The 14,362-nt window shown below is 42.5% G+C and overlaps 1 protein-coding gene across 2 annotated transcripts in view; it reads left to right on the top strand.

Annotated features, from left to right (window-relative positions):
- Nucleotides 1–14,362, top strand: part of LOC132335607 (ubiquinol-cytochrome-c reductase complex assembly factor 1) — a 46,684-nt gene that overhangs the window by 6,649 nt on the left and 25,673 nt on the right. For both annotated transcript variants that reach the window (XM_059862339.1, XM_059862338.1), the window contains 3 exons: nt 3,809–3,916; nt 6,203–6,275; nt 11,778–11,835. In XM_059862339.1, coding sequence (XP_059718322.1) covers nt 3,809–3,916; nt 6,203–6,275; nt 11,778–11,835 — 239 coding nt within the window. The remainder of the gene's footprint in view (nt 1–3,808; nt 3,917–6,202; nt 6,276–11,777; nt 11,836–14,362) is intronic.

The raw sequence follows: 14,362 nt of genomic DNA, 5'->3' as shown, positions 1-14,362 counted from the left end.
TCAGCTGTTAACATAAACCAAACGTTTTGTAGACAGGGACTGAAGCATATACAAAAGGATTGCATAGTTTATCATGGCCAGAGCTAAAGTTGTTATCCAGACTCCCAAAGATGGTGCATGCCCCTAATCCCCACTCCTGCCTGCACTGCTCTGAGCCCTGCACAGGCAGCCCTTACAGAGCAGATCTGGGAGAGCAGGGAGTGACAAGACAGTACTTGAAGCAAACCAGGAGTGCCATGAAGATCTTCAAGGCAGGACTCAAGATTTGTTTTGGTGTATTGGAAAGGGCAAGGGGAGGGGTACAAGGGCTGAAAGATGGATGGGGAAACTTCCTAGTTAAAATAGCTATGGTGTAAGAAGGCAGGCAGGATTTATGATCAGAGAGGAAGCAGTTTACAACACTGTAGGTTTGAGGAGGGTTTTTGGACTGCAACCTCATTATTTTGAATAGAGAAGTACTTACTCATCTTTGAAATGTGAACTTGACTGTGCAGTCCTGGTGGGAAAGTGGTTTGGAATTAATGGTGCACTCCAGATGTTTCAGTTCATGTTTGGTGTCAAAATTAAAATGATTGTTTGCTTAAAGCACTGCCTTTCAGGTATTGAGCAGGAAAGGCACCCTGAGGTAGCCTTATGTTCTTTGCACAGTGTCTTCATGAACTTGTTTTCAGTGAGTTATAAAACACATTTTTAAAGTTCTCTCTCTCTCTCTGTGCTGTGGTTTTAGCCCAGCTGGCAACTAAGCATCACACAGTTTCCCTCCTCCTCACCCCAGTGTTTCCTAGATCTGACTTTACAGATTGCTTATAAGATTGTTTAATTGCATTTGGCTGCAGTCCTGGCATTGACAGGATGAGCTTCAGGCCTTTATCCATAGGTTGAACCAAACACTCTCTGCTTAAATCCTTTCACCATCTCTTGAGCTAGTCCAGGCTGCCTTGCAGAAGAAAGAAGGAGGAAACATGGCATTTCCTAGAGGAACCTGTTTGTTGGTTAGCCATTGGTTTAGTGATGAGCTAACAACAGGTGAATTGAGGTAATTTTGGTTTTTAACTTTCTCTGCATACTGAAAAGCCTGTACAGAGGGAGACTTCATATGCATTTATAGATAAGAGGCATGTAGTGAAGTTCTGCCCAGGTTTATGAGAGGTTCAGTGGGATTTGAATTCCTGTGGAGGATTTGAATGTTGATTTAGTGAGCGTGGCAATGGTTATTGGACACAAGCTCTGCCTTGAGCAGTTCCTATCGTTGCCTGGCTGGAGGGGGATTATGGAGTTATGATAGAAGGTTAGGAGCCATTTGCAGTGTAGCAGGGAGTATTGCACTGTGTAATCCTGAAGGGAAGGTACTAAAAACTGGTTTAAATAGCCATGTACGTGTCAGGGGAATCGCTGGGTCCATCACGTGTGGCACAGGGTGGGATGTGCCTCTGCAGACACTGGTAAGAGAGGACCTGGTGAACAGGTTTAATGACCAGCATTTAGAGGAGGATCTGAGTATCACAGGAGCTCCTGGGCAGTGTTACACTGCCTGGGAGGTTGACAGATATTAAAATGTTGCTGGGTGTTTTTCTCCCCATTTACCTGTACTCTGGGCATGGCAGGGTTCAAGGCATTGGCAGCCATCCATGGACAGTGCACAAGTGCAGAGTGTTTTTTCTCAAATGCTCAGGCTTATGTTTGGATCTACACAGGGATGGATTCTGCCTCAGAGCTATAATTTTTGTCACCTTTACAGTTAGTTTTTAATTAATTATAGCAACTTGTGCAGAGTATGGATCTGTATTTTAATCTGTATCTTAATGTGTATTTACTTACCATTCATACCATTTCAAAAACTACTACATTAGTGCTAGGAAGTCTATAGAGAATGATCAGAAAGGGCAAAAGCTTTCAAAATGAGAATAGCCTGTTTTAGGACCCTTCTAAACTAAGAAATGTATGTATGGTACTGGCCTATAAAAGTTACTGAGAAGTGGGATAAGAAATGGTTGTTTGCAGGTTCTTATGGGAAAATTTGGAGCATCCAAGGATCATAGAATACTTTGGGTTGGAAGGGACTTTTAAAGGTCATCTAGTCCAAATTACAAGGTTGAATTTTAAAAAGGCACAAGGGATTTTTTTTTAACATGATTGAACTGTGAAACCTAACATACCACAACGTTGTGTTACTGAGGTTAAATAGTTTCAAACACCAGGATACTGAAGGTGTAGCCAGTTGGAGCTGACAAAAAATGAATAGGTACATTTTGTGCAGGATTGCCTGTCAGAAGCTGAGCAGGTACATCCCAGAAGGCTGGGGGGGGTGTGTGCTGTATTTCTCTGCTTTTGTGTCATCCCCAGGAGTCTGTTCCTGATCCTTGCTGGAGCTGGCATCCTGGTCTCATTACTCTCACAGGTTATAATGGTTCAGCTGTATTTCCTCAAATCATATCTAGGAGGTTCATGGGCAATAGATAGTTTAAAAGTAATTTGTTGATAGCAAAAAGTCTATACTGCATACTTAATTAATGGAAATTATTTGCTGGAGTACCAGTGGTGATTACAGCTGGCTTATGGCTGCTGCTGGGGCAGAATGCCATTAAGTTTTCTTACCAGTTGAGCTGCTTTGGGCTGGGGGAGAGTAAATTTTCTTCCTGGTAGCTGGTATGGGCTGTGGTTTAGATTTGTGCTGGACACAGCCCTGATATCCCAGGCATGTTTGAGTTACTGGACAGGGCTGACACAAGGCTGAGGCCTTTCCTGCTCCTCACCCCACCAGTGGAATAGCTAGGGGGTGCACAAGGAATTGCAGGGACACAGCAGGGACACAGTGGAGACAGCTGATCCCTGCTGACCCCAGGGACAGTCCAGTCCACCCAGCATCATTCTCACATATAAAGCTTGGGGAGAAGGAGGAAGTGGGGGACATTGGTGTGATGTTACTCTGATGGAGCCCAGCTGCCCTGGGGATGGCTTAGCGCCTGCCTGCTCTGGGGAAGTGGTGGATGAATTCCTCCTTTGGCTTTGCTTGTGTCTCTGGCTTTTGTTTTACTGCCCTTATCTCAATTTTCTCACTTTCACCCTCCCAGTTCTCTCCCCTATCCCCACCTGTCCACTGGGCTAAAGCCACAGCATCAGCCCAGGGGTGTTTAAGGTGTGTACTGAGTTTGGAAGAGAATATTTGTCTTCATATTTGCAGACACTGCAAATCATTGCTGACTAAGTACTTTGCTGATGTGGATCTTCTGCAAGTACTCTGTAGATTAACTGTAAGGGGAATAAGAGTCTGGGGGAGCTCTTTGCGAAGAATGGTGGGTTCATGTGTCTTCACTGGTTTTAAAACAGAGCTGATTGGTTTGTATAATGTATAATTACTGTAGAATGCCTGTGAGAGGAAGAGAGGGAATGTGAAAGGTTAGCTTTATTTACTCTGTTTCTGTGATTTGTTTGCTCATTTTGGCTGCAAAAGACTTAGTAAAGTCTTTTGTAAAGTAAAGACAAGTAAAGACACCTAGAATGAATATGGGAGTTGAGGATAGGAGCCATACTTTGGAAGGCTGCTTTCTGTAAGTGTTTGAATGTGAGCTTCCAATGGGATGTTGTTATCACAATGGTTATGCAATGTTTGTATTCATAAACAGAGGAATTGCACATATGAAAACCAGTAGAATATTTTCAGAGGAGACCTAAACAGTGTTTTGTTTTGTTGAACGAAGAAAGCAGGCAATAAAGCTCTAAAATTCTCTGTTAAATTTGTAACTTTGCTAACTAAAATGTGTCAGATTTAAGTGCTGAGACTGAAATATGTGCTATTTCAATTTTACAGCATCTTTCTGCAAAAGATTCCTTGCTGCCATCTGAAGAAAAAGTGGGTCCTTTTACAAGGATAATGGAAGCAATGGGGTTCACAGGACCACTCAAGTACAGCAGATGGGTAAAGCAGTAATTTAATAATTCTTTTGTTTGTTTCATAGTTCTAAAAAGCAGGCCAAAAGCACTCCACATTTTTTTTTCTTATGATAGGAGCAGTACTTAATGGATGCGTTTTAATGTAAATTCCTGTTTTCTGATGTAAGGAATTAATAATCCAGATCTTGAACCTCCATTATGTATTGCCATCGTTGACATATGCAGCAATACTGTATTTGGTAGAGTTTAAATCCTTCTTGAATTTCTTCAGATATCTGATTTTCACTTCATTTGTACACCAAAGAACAGAGTAAGAGCCTTACCAGGAGGAAGTGCTGAGCAGGCAGTGGTGAGATTGTGGTTGCTGTTCCAGTCACTTTTCAGTGGTAGCTGACTGGGGCAGAGTCAAAAATAGGTCCTGTTCTTTCTCCTTTTCTTTTTAAATAGCCCTTTCATAAAACAGTTGTTAGCATTGACTAAATGAGAGCAGCTCTGTGAGAGATGCTCTTGGTTCCTTATGTGGAAGAAAAAAGATGAAATTCATAATTTCTCTGAACTAAGGAAGAATACAAAAGAGTGAGACGAGAAGGTGGCTTGAAAGAAGAACTGAGCTCAGTTGTGTTGAAATGAAAATCAGTTATTTGAATAAAAAGATTAAGAATAATGGATGTTTTAAGGTGCTTTGAATAGCTGCAAGGCAGAGTGCACCTCTTCAGAGACTGATCTCAAACTGTTGCTGTTTGCATGCTGCTCCTCAGAAAGTGTAAAGCAAAGATAAATGACTTGCAACAGGCTTAGTTATTTTGGTTAAAATCAGTTGCTTTAATCAGGTGATGCTAAACCTCTTGAGAGTGTAGTTTCTCTCCCATGTGCTTGTGTACATATTGTTGTAATAAAGATTCTTGTTAGCTCTAAGTGTTGATTTCAGAGTTCTCCTTAATTGCTGCTCTTTACTGCCTGCTTTTGGCTGGGGATCCTGGGTTGGGAGAGAGTTATTTTGTGGTTAGGGCCCAAGAGACCTGAGTTCATTTTTGGCCTTGCCTGTGCTCTCTAGGAGATCTTTGGGAAGTTTCTTAATATTTCTCTTGCTTTTTTCTGTTTTATTCTCCCTTCCCCCATGCTTCTTCTACACCCTAAAACTTCCATTATTAAATTTCATCAGTTTCTCCTTTGTTACCTGCATTATTTAAGGGCTGGATTGTGGGGACTGTTTTTTACAATATGTTTTTAATGTCTAGTAATGCCTGCTCTGGGGCAGTGACTCTCACCAGGGAGATTTCTGCTCACAGGCCAGGCAGTGTTTCCTTTAAAAGGGAAACCTTCAGAACTCCTGTAAGCAATGCAAATCATTTTACTTCAAGAAGTTTAGATGTATATTGGATTTTTGACAGAAGCCTGAGATTACTGAATAAGAAAAATAATGAGCTCCTGTGTTTCCTCAGCAATCTGTTGCAACTTCTTTATTTTCCTTTTGGTTGGAGGAGACACAAGTAATTACTTTGGTGATTTGAACTGCCATTTAGCAGGCCGGGTGCTCATCCCTGCAGAACAGTGAGCACTGAGATGATCACTGATATATGTCACTAGAAAAGAAAAAAAAAGCAAAAAACCATACCAGAGCAATCAAAACCCAATTCCATTTCTCTTTAAGATTTTTGCTATTAGTTATTGTGCTCTTTGAAGCTTCAGCACATGTGTCTGTGTTCTGGATGATGCACTGGAGGTGTTTTGAGTGCAGTGGCAGGCTGGGAACAAGCATGCAGGAATACCTCATATTGTCCATCATTTGGGATTCCTTTCTCACTTTTATAATCAGTCAAGTGTCACTTTTCTAGGAAAAAAAAAGCTATTTTTAGGACATGCTTGGATGTGACTTCTTTAATATTTAAAACTTAAATTACACAAAACACTCTTAGTGATATACATCACTTAAATTTATTGGAGGAAACCAGGAGTTCTGAATTGGGATCTTCAGAGACTCTGTAAGGAAAACCATTCAATTTATATTTTCTGTAATTATATCAAGTATTTTAACACACTAGATTTGGAAGGATATTCAGAAAGACATTTAATAATTTTTTTTTCCTTCAAGGCAAAATGAATTATACTCATGCCATTACTGGCAGATCTAATAGTTTAATGTGCTCCTGAAAATCTCAAGTGATGGTGATTCTCAGAAGTGTTCTCAGCTAATGACGCTGTGGGACAAAGGGACAGTGTTCAGCAGTGTTCCCAGTGTTCAGGGACAAAGCCAGCAGTGTTCCCCAGCTCTGTGATGAATGTTGAGGTGTTGTCTCTTCCTTTTGTTCAGAAGCTGAAGGTGGCGGCGCTGCGCATGTACGCGTGCTGCGTGGAGAAAACCGACTTCGAGGAGTTCTTCAACAGTAAGTGCTGCACTGAGGGTGTGTGCCTGCTGCCCTGGGAGGGGAACACACAGTGGAATCATGTCACTGGATCTATTTGTGATGATAAATGCAACCACAAAAAGACTTGGCAGACCTTACCTGGCCATAGTCAGCTGGAAGGGGACTGTACTGCAGCATTCCCTTAAGCTCTGGAGTGACAGGGGTACAAGGGCAGCCCCTGGAGGCTGGCATTGTTACATTTTCCCTGCTGCAGTGGGGAACAGGGACAGGAGTGGGATGGGAAGAACTCAGAATATCCTGGACTTCAAGGGATATTGCCATTTTTTATCACCAGGGGTGGGATAAACTAAGAATCCAAATATCCCTTCCCTTTTTATGGTGGTCAGATGGTCTCTGTGTCCTGCCCTCTGCCACCCCCAGTATAACTGGGATGCAGGTAAGGGAATCACCTCCATCCACCAATGCACGGCTTTTTAACAATACAAGGTCAGTGAGATCACAGGGATCCCCTGTCTCTATCATGGATGGGGCAGATTTGGGTACAACTTACGAGACTTTCTACATTTTTTACTGACCCTGACAGCATTAGATCAGGACACAACTCTTGACTGGGTAGAGAGTATGACTAGAACAGTCTATATAGTCTATCTGTCTATATCTCTATATATATCTCTATATATATATATATATATCTATATATATATATCTCTATATCTCTCTCTCTCTCTCTATATATATATATATATATATATATAAATATATAAATATAACTAGAGCATACATAGAATAAGTCCCTCCAATAAGTATATAGGTAAATTAGTGGCTTGGATTGGGATGATTTTTTTTGATGTTGTACACAGTGTTTTTTAACTATCAGCTAAAAAATCTGTTGCAGCTTTGAGTAGTTTCAAATCTGGCTGGTGAAGGGGGAAGATGTACTTTGAGACTTTGTAAGCTGCAGTAGTATTTTTTTCTTATGTGAATTATTTCCCATGTCAGTGTGATTTAGCTGGTAGTAAACCCATTAGCTGGATCTGGCCTGGATTCCTGAGCTACCAGATGCTTTCTTAACAGCACAGGTTGGGGCTCCTGCCTCATGCTGAAGGGACACCTTCATCCAGTGAAGAGCTTAGTGAGGGTGGTTTGTTACATGCTGTTGCTACTGCAAAATTTTCAAGTGTTTTTCAGAAGATTTTCCAAACCTGTGATGTGGTTTTGATGGTTGCAGGAGTGAGAGAACTCTGTGAGCAGTAGGATTCATTACTAGGGATCAAAACTTGAGAACCTCATTTTGCCTGTGCACACCCTCTCCCAGCTGAGTGCCCTCCCAGGCTTGCTCAGATAGGGTCTGCTCTGTTTGTGGTATTTACCTCTCAGACAAGGGGTTTGCTGTCTTTAACTGGTGTTTCACTATCCCTGTTTAATTGTACAAAGATCTATAAATGTTGCCCTAGCTTAAAATTTAAAGGAATTTCTAAATTTTCTGTGGAAAAAATACTGGCACAGATTTTCAGGTTCAATACAGTTGTGATTTTGATGTTGTTTTCTGTTTTTTCAAGACAGTAATACATATATTTAAAGAGTAAGATATGTTTGCATGGACTTGGGACAGTTGTTGCCGAAGGAACAAGGGAGTTTTCTGAGACTGATGGAGTGCATGATGCACCTGTTGGTGGTATAAGAACACCTGTGGTGGGGGGGGTTGGTGCTTGTGGTTCCAAAGAAATCATTGTTTTCATATCACAACAGGTAAAAGAAGTTTCTTTTACTTCTGTCACATAGAAATTAAGGGGTTTTGGGGGATTAGCTAAAAAATTTAATAAGCTTGCTATCCATGTTAAAAAGTAGTTCCCCTATAACAAGGAGTGTGGGATGGGTGGGAAGCTTTTAACAGGATTTTGCCATGGAGAAGCTTTAGGCTGTGGTTCCATGGGCAGCTGAGTTGAAGTAGCAGCCAAACGGGGAAGTCTCACATCTCCATCTTCCTTTGCCCTGTTCTGGACTGCACAGCTGTGTCTTTAGTGAATGTTCAGATCACTGAAGGAGAACAGCCCAGTTTACTGACGTCCTGGTTTGCTGTACTGGTGAGCTAAAGTGGCACATGGAAGGGTCTGGTGGAGAGCAGCTGTGGCACAAAGCAGGTGCTAGGGAGTGCATAGTTGAGAGGGGAACATGGCATGGAGCAGGATACCCAACTTTCACTTGAGTTTACCGTGTCTGCATCAAACTGTGTCACTCGGGAGCTGGTTTTTTCCTCTTGCTACTGAAGATGGATGTTGCTTAAGCCCATTGCTCACTCCTGAAGGAGCAGCCTGGGGGACTGGTAGGAGGAGAGGCAAGTACCTGTGAACTGTGCTGTGGTGCTGCAGCAGCAGAGCAGTGCCCCAGCCTGTGCTCCATGGGTGCCGTTCCCCTCCCAATGCCCACGGGGAGCCCCAGGGCAGGATGGTGCTGTCTGAGCCATGTGCTGACCTGGGCTGTGTTTGTGCTCTCCTGCCCTTCTGGCTCTAGCTGGAGGGTGTTGATATCAGGTGAACTGCTCAGAGTCAGCTTTGCTCTCTGGAGAGCTTATTAGCTCCTTCCTGGCCGTGTGTGAGCCCTATTAACCTGCTGAGCTGACCTGGGAAACCTGCAGCCTTTCATGTGTGAAACCACTCATGGGCTTGTTAATCTGAGTGAGCAGAACCAGTTCTGCACAGAACCCTTCTCAGTGTTTTCTGGATGTGCTTTTGTGGTGTGGTTGTGTTGTGGCATAAGGAACAACTGCACTGTGACCTTCTGGAACTTGGATTGGTGTAGAGAGTTTGTAGGGTAGCTCTCTTACAGAGGTGACAGTGTAAAGAGTGGATAGTGTGGTGGAGGGCTAGGACAGTGGTAGCATTTCATGTCTTATGGGCTCTCTTCTGTCTCACTGCATTCCTGCTGATGCCCTGTGGAATTTTGGAGACCTTCTGTGGCACAGTATGAGAGCCCTGTGAACTGCCTGTCTCTGTATATGTCTTGGAACAGCAGTTCCCAAAATACAGACTATGGCTATGCAAGTCATGAGGCCACTGTAGGATATAAAGAAGGTGTTTTAATTGAGACTCTTGAGTATAAAACTGCAGCTAATTTTATTATGCTTGCCATCCCTTTGTCTCTCAATATTGGATCACTCATGGACAATACTTAGGGAACTCTGCTTTAGAGCCCATATCCCAGATGTCTCTACTGCGCTGCTTATGGGGAAAGTAGAGCTATTTTAGGATGTCAGCTGTTTCTTGTTTAAAGGAGAAGAGAGAAGCAGCAGAGGGAATAGCAAAGTTACTGGTGCCAGGTTTGGCACAGAGCTTGGGTAGTTCCCATGCAACAGAAGAGGCAGCCTGTGAGGAGAGTTTCATGCCTGACCTCAGACTTGAAAGGTCAGAAGAATTTTAGGATCAGGCAGGTAATGCTCAGAGCTGAACTGGAGTTTGGCTGATGAATATGGACTGTAGGGTTACCTTGAATTGAACTGGAACTATTAATGCTGTTAATTCTCTAGAGTCAGGCAGCTGCAGCAGTAGAGAGCTCGTCCCACCAAATCAGGCTTTTGGATGGCTCCTAGTGGGGCTCAGTGCAACTCAAAAAGGCTGGAGGTTACAAGAATCTTGATTCTTGTGTCTCCCATACCCCACTCGGTGCCTTCTAGGCTCCTGCTGCTGCCTGCCACACTCAGGGGAGCACTGGCACAGCACACCTGTTCTTTGGCAGGATATGTGGATGTTACCCCATTGTGTCCTTCCTAAAGTTGTGGTAGTGGCAAAGATGATCCATCATGAAAAAGTTCTTGCTTTAAAGGAGCCACCCTTCCTTTAAATTTACCATGCAGACAGTCAAAATATAGAAGTTAAAAATTATTTATAAAAATAGAATTGCAACTCTTGGAAAGTTAGAGAAAAAAATCTTGCCTCCTGGGTACTGAATAGGTCTTTAAAAACTTTCTGTGTTGCCAGGAGTAGAGGTGTGAGCTTTGCTTTCCACTGCAGAGTGATTTCTGTGGTAGGGGACTAATCCATGGGAACTCCTACTGGAGAAACCTCTGTCTGAACTGAGTGTTTGCCTCTTGCCTGTGGAACCTTCATTTACTGAGATGGTTTGGTTAATGCAGGCATTGTGTGCTCCTGCCCTAGTTAGAGATGCCTTGGCCTGGCTTTAGGTCAAACTAGTCATTTCTAGGCAGAGGAATTCTTTCTAATAGGAATGAGAGAGCCAGAAGGGTAGAAGGGTGAGGGAGACCTGTGTTTAATCCCCAAACATGGACTGTTAGTGTCTTTGTACTGTCTTAGAGGTGATGTATGGGCAGTGGTGCTGAACCTTGGCACTTGCTAGGCCTGATGGAGTCATCTCTCTGGGGAGGGAGGAATAGTGGTGGATCTGTTTGGTTCTTCTGACCAGAGCTGGCATATAAAAAGAAAGAGGCTGTGAAAGCATTGCTTCATGGTCTGGGTGAATCTCCTTTGTAATACTTGACAGCCAAGAAGTATAGGAGTCAGGAAGGAATCTATTTAGCACAGAAAAGATGAGGTTGACTTCCCTAGGGCACATCTGACTGTAGAGTCACTTTCTGAAAGCTCTCTGGCCTTCTTCCAACTGGGTTTGAACAGCTCAAAAGAGAACACCAAGTACTGGGTAGGCCAAGGTGACTGCCTCAAATCCTTCTCGTTAGGGACTTGCCTTAAAAGTTTCTCCAGGAAACACATGCAGAAGTGTGCCTAGGAGGAAGGTTTGAGATTGACAGGAGCTAAAGGATTTGGCATGCACAGAACCCACAGGTTCATTTTTTTCAAGCATGAGGAAGAGGAATATGGTTTTTGTGCCACGTGGCCTAAATCTCCAGCCTCACATCCTAAGAGCACATGAAAATCCATCATGTGGACAGACATATGGACAAGCCATCTCTGGGAAAACAGTGGCTGTGGGAGTAAAGCTGAATCTGGAAACAGATTGTTTCTGTGGTTGGCTGATGGGTTTAATCCTATGTAGCCTGACTGGAACACTCAGAGTGCTGTGGGCTGTGCAGCCATGAACTGAATCCAGCCAGTGGAGTGGGAGCAGAGACTCACACAGGTAACACAGAATTCTGTCCCTGGCAGGAGACAGCAGCCCGTGGGAAGGAAGAGTGTAAGAATGGAGCAAAGCATCCATTGACTCCTCTGTTTAGTCACTGCTGCTTTGAGACTCTCCAGGCTAGAAGCCACGTTTGTCTCATTCTCCATTGTGGAATTTTCCCCCTCTATAAAAGTTATTCAAGTGAGCTCTAAACACCTGAAATCTTTCAGAATCCATAGCATCCTGTGGCTGTATGTTCTAGAGTTTGAGCACAAACATGACACTAAATGTTTGCTTCCAGTAGGTATGTACTGTTATTGCTGAAAATAAATTATTAAAGTGCTTTTAGATTTTGGTGCAGTAAATTTCTGTTAAGGGCAAAATGTGATTAAATTCATTTTAATGTTTTGTTTTGGTTTTGTGTTTTTTTTTTTTTTCCCTTCCATCAAGAGTGCCAGATGCCTGATACTTTGAATTCATGGTTTCTAGTAGCCCAGCTTCATGTCTGGTAAGTGAAAGACAAAACAGTAATACAGTTATTTTCAGGAAATGGGGTTATATACAACTTAATGTGAGAAAAAGTACAGCCTTCTATCCATGATTGATAATAGAGGTTATATTCATTTTACTGATGACTGAATTTAAGCTGTTTTCTGCTGAAGAACAGTAAGTCCTATAGAGAAGCTGACATCTCTTACATCTCAAAATTCCTCACTGGTGCAATGATCTTTGCCATGAGTTTTCTAAAAGCCTTGCTCAGGCTATGTGGAAAAATCCTACTTGAGTGTTTTAGGAAAGGTTTAAATTTATGTAAAAGCCATTTAAATTGGGAGAATTTGTGGTGATGAGAAGCATTTAACAAATTATAACACTGGCATTTATTCTTTCACTTCTGAAAGGTACGTGCAGGGTGGTGAATGCCAGCTTGGCTGCATGTAAAAATATTTAACACCTTAAACGTGAAGTTTTTTCCCTTTTTCGTTTGTGAAAATAGTAGCCAAAAAAATCAGGTTTTCATCTAGCATTACATACTTATAAAGGTCAGAGGATGCACAAGGGAGTACAGTAATTTTTTAAGTGCCAGATCTTTGAGGGAACTGAAGTCCATAGACTTGGGTTCAGCTGTCCAAAGGCTGAAAGGAAGTTTGTACTGAAATAGCTGCACTTAAGGCCCCTTGTTTCCTTGCCTCCTCCTTTTTCCCTTCTCTCCTTTTAATTTCCTGACTCCTCAATAGAGTGAAAGATGGGGCAGCTCATTACACTAAAGAGTGAATAAATGAGCAGAACCATTGAAATTATAAACAGTTAATGGAATCAGTTGAACAAAGTAAGGATGACCCTTGAAATCTGCAGTTTATTTCCTACTGTTCCCTGTGGGAAAAAATGAATTTATGAGCTCATAATTAATATAGGTGTTTTGAAAACTAGTGCAATAAATGTAAAAAACGAAACTGTTTGTAAGTATCTGGGAAAACCAAAGAGAGTTAAGATGAATCTGCAGAGAACACACTTTTTTCATCTTGATTTCTCATTGAGGGGACAATGCATCCTGTGATTAATACACAGCGTCAAATTCAAGACGAGTTATAAAAATCAGCAAGAGGACTATGACAGAGATGAAAGTGGTATAGGATAGGCACAAGTTTCTAAGATCAAAGCCACACTGGCATCTTTTGAAGGTGGCCAAGAGTTGCTGCACTTTGAGCTGATGTTATGGGGAAATTTGCTGAGAATTGAAATACTCTTACATGTGGGATATGGTGGACAGGTTGACAGCAATATCCTGCACGAGCAGAAAGAACCAAATCCCTCTGCCACATTGTGGCAGCAGTGAAAATTCAGGTGTGGAGGTTAGCACTAGTGGTTAATTTTTCTAGGGTTTATGAGCCTGGCTCCTCTGTGTCCCTGGCAGCGCTGTCATTCTGGACCACAAATCAGAGATCTTGTTTGATATTCCAGGACACAGAGAAGCCTGTGACAGGCCTGCTCACTGCCTGGCTCATTGGGAAATTCTGTAGGCTTTGCCTGTGATGAGATCAGTGACCAGCATCCTGCTATGCCATACTTTGCTTTCCCAGGCAGGTTTATTGCTGTTCTCTGGGATTCTCTTTCTTTAAGCAGTTTGACCTCAGTAAAGTGGGAGCAGAAGTGCTTCTGCTAGCTTTGACAAGGTCAAGGACATCCTGCCCCTGTGTGAAGGCTCCAGTTCTCCTCTTTCCTGCTGGACCATTTGCTTCAGGGGCTAGAAATCTTCCTGATCTGGTGGCCAGCAGCCTGCCAGGAGCTTCTGATCACCATCTGCTCCTGCTGCCCCTAGCAGAGCAGTCTGCACAACTTTCTTAGATACTTCTTATTCAGCAGCTTATTTTCAGCTGATTTAGAGTGTCTTCTGGAGCCAGAGAAGTTGAGAATTTTCCCTGCTTTGGTAAACTTTGTCTCCTTTTCTTACTGTTGCCATTGCCCAGCATGTTCTGGTCAATTTTTCCATGCTTTTTGCATCCCAGCTTGTACAGACTTAAGGTGCTTGTCAGGGCACGATGTTGTGTTACACATTCTGGTGGGTTCTCCTTGAATATCTGGCTCCTACTTCTTCTTGTCTGTAAATAGAATGTTCTTACTGACCCCACTCAAAAAGAGAGGAATTCAGGCTCTCATGTTTAGCCTCTGCTGTTGCAAGCTACTTTATAAGATAATGTTCCTTTAGAAATGCTCCAGTGCCTTTCAATGCAGTGCTAAAATCATGCTTTAAAAAGTCAATCCATCAATATTACTTGGAAAACCAACCCATGATTATTCTTTCCTGAATGTCATGTTTTCATAGGCCCTTTCTGTTACTTCACACCTCTGATGTCAGGAGGACTCTTGGTTTATATTTAGAAGTTCAGACCTTTAGAAAAGCTCTTTATTTATTCTGCTGGGTTGCATTTTCCCATGCATCTAAATGGAGTATTGGCTGAATCCAGAGCTGTTACCAAACTGCCAAAGAAATTACCTGGGTGACTGCTGAGGAATGTCTTGATTCAGTATTTGTCATG

The sequence above is a fragment of the Haemorhous mexicanus genome, chromosome 18 (genome assembly GCF_027477595.1).
Source record: "Haemorhous mexicanus isolate bHaeMex1 chromosome 18, bHaeMex1.pri, whole genome shotgun sequence".
Classification (NCBI taxonomy): Eukaryota; Metazoa; Chordata; class Aves; order Passeriformes; family Fringillidae; genus Haemorhous; species Haemorhous mexicanus.
The sequence above is the reverse complement of the archived record's forward strand: the minus strand, read 5'-3'. Positions and strand labels throughout refer to the sequence as shown.